This window comes from Cucumis melo, chromosome 7 (assembly GCF_025177605.1).
Source record: "Cucumis melo cultivar AY chromosome 7, USDA_Cmelo_AY_1.0, whole genome shotgun sequence".
Lineage (NCBI taxonomy): Eukaryota > Viridiplantae > Streptophyta > Magnoliopsida > Cucurbitales > Cucurbitaceae > Cucumis > Cucumis melo.
The window spans coordinates 25873901-25882258 of record NC_066863.1 but is presented as its reverse complement, the minus strand read 5'-3'; the positions used below and the strand labels follow the sequence as shown (position 1 = coordinate 25882258).

General features: G+C 33.6%; 1 protein-coding gene across 1 annotated transcript; it reads left to right on the top strand.

The window, feature by feature from the left end:
* On the top strand, positions 1 to 5934 carry LOC103494402 (uncharacterized). The gene is made up of 5 exons (XM_008455549.3): positions 1 to 513; positions 612 to 2040; positions 4410 to 4607; positions 4786 to 4937; positions 5072 to 5934. Exons 2-5 carry the CDS (start codon positions 642 to 644, stop codon positions 5549 to 5551), a joined length of 2229 nt encoding a protein of 742 aa, XP_008453771.2. The 5' UTR covers positions 1 to 513; positions 612 to 641; the 3' UTR covers positions 5552 to 5934.
* The last annotated feature ends 2424 nt before the right edge of the window (positions 5935 to 8358 follow it).

Sequence of the window (8358 nt, the reverse complement as noted above, 5' to 3'; positions counted from 1 at the left end):
CTCCCATCGTTCCACTACCAAACTCACATCGGCGAAGCAAAAAACCCTAGAAAGCCCCCCACAATGTCTTCGCTCTCTTTCTTCTTCCTCCTACGCCATTGATTTCCATTCATAATATTTGTGTTAAGGAAAAAAAGAAAGAAGAAAAGAAAATAAAGGAAAAACGCAACACATTTTCTTTTATCTCTTCCAAATTCCCTTTTCTTCTTCTGTCTCTTCTCTCTTCTTCCTTTGTTTTCAGGTTACAGCGAACGAGTTGAGCCACTGATTTCGGGGGCCCATTTTGTTCTTTTTTAGTTAACTTTTTTTTTTTTTATTTGGAAGTTGTAACATTTAAGAGTTTTTTTGTTGTGGGTTTTCTTGAATGGTTGCTGTAATTTTTCCCTTTTAATCTCTAATGGTGGGTTTTGTTTTATGGAATTAGGGTTACAATTTTCCTTTCATTTCCTCATCTAAGGGTTTCTTCGCCTCTGTTTTTCTTTTCCTCTTCGCAAAGTCAAGCCAAATACCTTCGTGAGTCATTTTCACATTATCTTTTTTTTTTTCCTTCTTTTTGTCTTTCTTTCTTTCTAATTTTTATGATGTTTTCCGATGGCTTTTTTTCCTTGCAGGTTTGAAATTTGAGTTTTGAATTTAGCGGGATGTCTTCCAAATCGAAATATTCAATTCTTGACAATCGACCGATTGATCAGTGGAAGGTTACGGAGTTGAAAGAGGAGCTTAAGAGACGGAAATTGACCATCAAGGGGTTGAAGGAAGATTTGGTTAAACGGTTAGATGAAGCACTTCGAATGGAAAGGGAAGAAAATGCTGAGGAAACCAATGGTGTTGATGGTGACCCTCCAGTTACAAATAGTGACAATAACCAAGAGCATGCATCTGTTGTTTCTGGAACGGCGAAAGAAACTAATGAAGATGCTAACATCACTGAGCATGTAGATGATGTTGGAGTTCAGGTTGAAAAGGATGACAGTAATGCAGCTGTGAGGGAAGGTGAAATTCAAGATGGGGCTGGTCTTAATGGTTCCCCTAGGGTAGAAGAGGGATCGCCCATCCATGTTTCTACTGTGGAAACTAAAAATACTGTAACTGAAACCGTAGTATCTGAAGTAGCAATAGGTGTGGGTGTGGAAGGTTTGAAGAACACCGAAAGCAAGGATAACGAGGATAGGCTCGAGCTGGATAGTGAGGATTCAAAGCCCCAGTTGGATAGTGAGGAATCAAAGCCCCAAATGGTTAGTGAGGAATCAAAGCCCCAACTGGTTAGTGAGGGTTCAAAGCCACAGCGTGATAGTGAGGATTCAAAGCCCCAGCTGGATGATGTGAATATGGAGCTCCAGGTGGAGAATGAGAATTTGAAGTCTCAACAGGCAGATCTCGTGCACGACTCTTCTGCTCCAGACGACCAGGTATCTGAGGTCAGCCCTGTTTTAGGGTCTCAAGTAAGAACTGATTCTATTTCTACTGATTCTGTGACAATTAATGAAATGATTGAACTAAAGGAAAATATATCTGCTGATCATGTAAAATTAGAACTAGATGTTAAGCAGGAGATGGTGGAACCATCATCCAGCATTATTGTCCCAGATGCTGGCGAATCACATCCAATGGATGTTGAAGAGCCACATGTGAACAAGAATGTTCAAGAGTCACTTGCAAACAGAGATGTTCTGGAGTCACCTGAGAACAAAGATGTTGTGGAGTCTATTGTGAAAGAAGATGTTGAGAATAAACATGATGTTAAGGACATAATTTCTGACCTTCATGAGAAGCATGATGGTGTAGATGTGGGGTTCTCTGAAAAGCTTAATTTAGATAGAAGTTCAGGGGATGATTCAATAGAAGATGCATCAGAGAATAAGACTGATTCAGTGAATAATCTTGAAGAAATGGGAGAGAAGAATGTAAAAAATGAGGGCCTTATGTCCCAAGAGGAAAAGGTTGTTGACATAGCAGTGCGAGGCTCAGCTGCAGACAGAAAGAATATTGGTATAGAGAATGACGTTTCATCTTTGCCTGCTGAAAAAAGAAGGCTTCATGGTAATGCTTACTTCTAGACCCTCTCCCCTTCCCCCAAGCCTGATCCAAGCTACCAAAATGAAAGGAAATAAATGAAAACTGTGTTATTTTCTAAGCCTAATTAAATATTTCTGCATATAACATAGAGCAATTTTAACCAATAGAAAAAAATACCAAACTATTTACAAAAATAGCAAAAAAAGACAACATTGATAGACATGGATAGAAGTCTATCACATATACATCAATGATAAACTTCTATCAGTTTCTATCACCGATAGTATTGATGTTAGACTTCTATTAGTGTCCATTAGCAATAGACTTGTATCAGAGGCCACTATCCAACTTCTATCTGGGATGTAAGGAATGTAAAATTTTTTGCTTTAACTTCTAATTAGTTTTGCCCATTTTTCTATATTTAAAAAGCCCCTATAACATATATGATTTTCTGTTTTGAAATTTTCATTATGGTTTTCCTGTCGTGCTAAAATTTTGACCTGATAATTTTATGCTTAGGAATTTTGATTTAAAGTTTTTCTTGTTATATAATATTTTCAACTTATGTATATGCAATGTAATGGAGTCACTTTAGTTAGGGATAATGAATATTGTCATACATACCTTTTTTTGTTTTCCTACGAATATTATTATATCAATTGTTGGAATTGGTTTCTTCTTCTTTTTGTTAGTTGTATGTTGGATAGGGATTGTCATTATTTTGATTCCCAGGAATATATATATGGAGTTTTAGAGTACACCCCACTATCGTATAAAGAGTTGAAAGAAAGGTGCATCTCTATATGTTGCTTGAGTTTCTTGAATTGCAGCTCTGAGTATTGCTAGCTTTCTTTCAACGGATGATTTTGTTTTTTAGTTTTTGGAAGTTCAGTTGATATTTAGTTTCTGCAGTATCTGCATTGGCTTTTCTGGAAGAAGTAGGTAGCTAAATGATGCTTGACGACAATGGAGGATTTTGTTGTTGCCTCCCAGTGCTTGTTTGGTAATTGGTTAAGTGTTTTGGTGCAGTGTCCGTACTGTGTTATGTTGTGCTTAGTAGTGATGAATCGAGTGTATGAAACATTGTTATTCTGGTTTTAAACAAAAGTTGCTTTTTGGATAAATTGTGTTTTACTTTTTCATGTTTTTGATCAATGTTTTTTATTTTCCTTTTCCTTTTTCTTTTTTGAATTATTTGTACCTCTTTTATTCATGATGGGTGTTTTCTGGTAAGGTTTCTTTAGATGTAAAATGACCTTCAAATATAATGGATGGTTCATGGTTCTGAGAAATCTTGCTTTCAGTTAAACTAATATTTTCTCTGGCCATCAGGGGTTTACTTTCATTTCCAGCTAAATGGATAGGTTCTATCTCCATATCTGTCCATCTACAGATATCTCTTTCTTAGCGCCTTTTTCTGGTCATACCATGAAGCATCAATCTAGACAATTTTTGGGATGGATTGTCCCCATTTCCGCAAAACCCCATGCTCTATTTCTCTCCTTGTTAAATGCTACCTTAACGTTTTATTTTAGTCTCTCTTCTTCAAACTCCAAGTTCTGTGCTGAATTATTGTGGATGATTCAGTCAATAGCACTTTTAGTTAGTATCGAGTGCATTCTTTTGTTTTGATGGAATGTATTGGGAGATTTTTCTCACTAGTAAAATCATAGGAAAGTGGAACGTTAATATCATATAGCCAATTTGTAGTTGCTTTCTCTTTTGTTTTCCCCCTTGTTTTGTTGTCTTGAGCTTTCACTTTTGTATATTTCACTTGATAGAAGTCTTCTTTTCTTGAAAAATAAATGTAATTTACAAAGGAGCTAAAGTAAAGGGTTGACTTTCATTTGCACCTTTAGGAAGTAGGATAGTGATAATAGAAGGATAAAAGGTAATCCCCAGGCAAGTAGAGAGGGAGCAAGGGAGTGACTGAATTTCACGAAGTCATATATCACTCTATTCATCAAGTTACTACTTTTTTTAATTTGTATTTCATGTGAGGTGACCAGTTGAGATGAGTTAAACCTTTAAACATACGCTTCCTGGTACAAAGTCTGGCTGTATCACGTTGAGTACCTTCCGTATTTTCTGTGTTAACAGTAAAATTTGGTCCTGCCCTGCTTCCTTCTGCAATGAATGTAAGAGAATTCACCTTAATTTGGCCGTCTTGTTGCAAATAGTTACATCTCTCTCCATAGTAATGTCGTCTTTTCCTTAAGTGGAGTTTAAAAGAGAATGTGGTTTTATAATTTGGCTGGCGTGCTGTGATTGGGGGATGTGACAGTCATGTTGATTTTTGATTCAATTGAAGAACAGTTTTCTGCATTGGATTTCCTTCAAATTTAAAATCAATTCTCTTTGTTTTGTTTTGTCTGATGAGGTTATTTTTGCAGATCAAGCAGTGGTTGGAAATGAGTCCGTGAAGAGACAGCGTAGGTGGAATTCTGAGAACCTCAAAATTCCAGAGCCCCAAAACGCTGCTCATACATCGACTAGTAATTCAAAGGACATTCATCAATCCACTGCTCCTAAACGCAACTTCTCCAGATCTGACTCCACAGCTAGTGAAGATCCATCAAAGGAACGTCTTGGTGAGTTAAATTTGAGGAGCTGACTATACTATAATAAGCTCTTGGCCGTGTCTGATTAAATTTGATGACCTGACTATATTATCAGCTCTTGGCCACATCTGATTAAATTTGATGAGCTGATTATACTATAAGCTCTTGGCCACATCTGATTCACTCGGCTCTCTTTTGCCTTCTGCAGTTCCACCATCTCCAAAACCTCCCACAAACTCACTAAGAATTGATCGTTTTCTGCGTCCATTTACCCTCAAAGCTGTGCAAGAACTTCTGGGTAAGACTGGCAATGTTACTAGTTTCTGGATGGATCACATCAAGACGCATTGCTATGTAACTGTAAGACTCTTGGACATAACATTGAGTTTTCTAATTATTTTCTGCTTACAAGTGTTGCACCATGTGGAATTTGATTCTTGGACATAACATTGAGTTCTCTAATTATTGCTTGGAAACTACTGTCGTTAATGCAGTACTCATCTGTGGAAGAAGCCATGAAGACTAGAGATGCTGTTTACAACCTTCAATGGCCACCAAATGGTGGGCGTCTTCTTATAGCTGAGTTTGTTGATCCTCAAGAAGTAAAAACTCGAGTAGAAGCTCCACAGACTCCTACACCTGCGGTGGTTGCTCCACCAGTCTCTAACGTGCCCCCACCCGTGCAACCCGAGCCATCGCCTCGTCAACCAAGGCAGCAACATGCTCCGCCGCCTTCTCTTCCACCACCCCCACCTGCACCCACACCCACAAACAACCTTGCTCAAGCAAGGGAGCAGCTACCACTCCCACCTCCACCTGCACTTCCCGATAAAGTTGACGCTCCTATTGTCACCTTGGATGACCTTTTCAGGAAAACAAAAGCTACTCCTCGCATCTACTATTTACCTTTATCAGACGAACAGGTGCAGGTAAAACATACAGCAGCAGCAAGGGGAAAAGACATTAAGCAGTAAGTTAAGACGATGCCCGTGATCAAGTGTTGTGTCGTGCCTGCTGCTTGATGTGCCCTGTGGAATTCCTTAGTGAGTTTAGATTATGGAAAGTTAAAAATGCATAGAGTGGCATGTTTGAATGTCTTGAGTGCTTGCAGGGAGGAATTTATCTCTGTTGAGCTGAAAATGATGGACGGGTTTTGGAATAGAATCCGATGGGTAGGTTTTTTCTTGCATATTAATTAGGATATTGAGATTGACTTCTAAAAAAAGGATTACTTTGTATTTGGTTATGTAATCATGTTTTCCTGTGGTACAAAAGAACCTATAATGAGTTAGATTTGTAGTATCATTCATATGAAGCCTTCTTCAAATTTCATGACACTAACTTTGGATCTGATTCACCACTGTGCTTTTGACTTTGGTATAAATGGACACATTTCTTCCTGCTTATCATTTTCTTTACCTCTAAAAGCTGTGTATGTATATATATATATATATATATATATATATATATATATTGTATAACATAATATAAGTCCCTCAACATGGTACAGTTTATATGTGAGGTGGAGAAATTGATCATGATCGAGTTCAAGTTTTATACGAGTTGGAGTATGTTCATTTTGTCTACCGTTGAAATTATGATGGATCTAATTGAAAACGCTACTACTTAAAAAGTGAAGCAAAATGGTGTGACTTAAATGTTCCTCGTAAAAGAAAGAGTATATTTTAACTTTAGAGTATATTTTAATTTTGATTTTTGAATTTTTGAATTTGTTTAGTTTTGTTATCTAACATGTATGAGCTATTTCAATTTTCAAGCAATATGGGGCTACAATGAAACAAACACAAAAATATTAGGAAACTGATATGAATAATTTCAACGTTCAAGTTATATCTAAAAGTTCTTAGAGAAACTTGATTTAGACTTTTTTTCAGGGAAGAATAAAAGAATAAATAACCCATGGTTACTTCAAACTTTTGATTTAATCGAATTTCACTATAAATTTAGATAAATTTTATTGGTTTTTAATTTAAACTAATTAAAATGTCTACAATCTTAAGTTCAAAAAATGTTAAAATTTTTATGTGGGACAAAGTTTTCATTTGAAAGTTCGTAAATTTTTTTTTGTATACATGCTTTCTATGACTTCAAAACTTATTTTTTATGGTCAAGAGGTTGAGTATCAGTCAACAATTAAATCTATCCAAAACTTGATGATGTTATAATAGTGAGCTTGCATATATTTTTATATTGTTTTTTTTTTGTAAAATAAATTAGTGAGCAAATTACCAAAAATTTAACAAAAAGTAGAAACTACGCCACGTAGTTGAATTTAGATGGAAAATTAAAACCTCTAATTCCAAGAAAAGTATATGTGAATTAATATTAATTTAAGTTTGCTCCAACGAGAAGTTAAAGAGTTATTTATATTCTGAAATACTTTTTGTTTCCAAATTTATCTTTTCTTATAGTTTTATTGTAATTGAATCTTTTAATTTTATTTTCAATTTTAAATTAATTATTGTCTCATTTTTTTTGAACTATTCACATTTTCTTTTCATATTATTTTTTTATACCTTTTTCAATCTTTCAAATTCTTCTCCTTTGCCTTGTAACTTTATTTTTTAATTTAAAATTAATTATTGTAACTACGGTATCATTTCTCAACTATTTACATTCATTTTTCGTATTAACTATTTTATCTATTTCAATCTTTCAAATTCTTTATTTTCAAATTTTTGGGTGTAAATATATCATTCTTTTTTTCTCATTCATTCAATAGTCACAACAAAATGTTATGGGTGAAGAATAAATCAAATCATGTTTTTCTATTCTCTTCTATTTTTTTTTAATTTTATTGTCTATTTTTTATATATATAAGTATATAAGCTTGTATATAATCTTTCATTTGTAAATTTTTTTAGTATACAACATAAATTAGAAAACTTGAACCACCAACTTCGAGGTTGATATGTACATATGTCTATGTTCTTTATGTTTAAATAATGTAATATTGAGAATTTTTTCTAATGTAACCATGAGAATCTTGCTCATGTTTTTTTCTTCATTTGATTTTTTTTATTAAACTCATTTTATTAATGAAATGGTTGAGTGACTTATACTTTGATTTTGTTAAAAAAATGTAGATATTATTGGAATTTATTAAGTATACATAAAGATAAATAAAGTGTGTAAAACAAAAAATATTAAAGTCTTTCATTTTAATCTTTTTACCTGCAAAAATCATTAAAAAAAAGCTATGATTTCAGATTTACAATTTCATAATTTCAAAAGAAATATGATTTTGGTGGATGTTTTGCCATTTTATTATAAATTTTTTTTAGTCTTGCTTTAGTGGTAACTTTATCATTCACATAGATTTAATATTGTTTGTGATCATTTTCACATTTAACAAGATAGGAGTAACACACTTCATTAACTTTTCATATTCTTATTAAAAAAAATAAATTGATTCCATGATCAATATTAGTTAATGCTGATGTTATTAGGGTCATAATGTAATTTTTTCATCGTCCATAACTGATATTACATAATGTTATTATACAGCTTAACAACCTTTTAACTTTCACTTTATTTGGATATATATATAGATTTAATGGTTAAGTTTGCAACCTATAAACTTAAGATGTTAAGAAATAAAATTTAAATTATGCAAACAAATCAAATTCAAAGATAAATTCAAAAAATAACACAATTAATTTTACTGAATAAATTTATTTTCTATTCATTACCATGTGAATATAAAAAGTATATATAAAAAAGAAAAAGGAGGAAAAGAAAAACTTAAGGGAAGCGGTAT

What these genes read in the sequence shown, in the direction of transcription:
- LOC103494402 (XM_008455549.3), top strand. Translation starts at nt 642, where the DNA reads ATGTCTTCCAAATCGAAATATTCAATTCTTGACAATCGACCGATTGAT. An exon ending in TCCATCAAAGGAACGTCTTG is followed by an intron (nt 4,608 to 4,785) that starts GTGAGTTAAATT and finishes TGCCTTCTGCAG; the next exon opens with TTCCACCATCTCCAAAACCT. An exon ending in AGACGCATTGCTATGTAACT is followed by an intron (nt 4,938 to 5,071) that starts GTAAGACTCTTG and finishes TCGTTAATGCAG; the next exon opens with TACTCATCTGTGGAAGAAGC.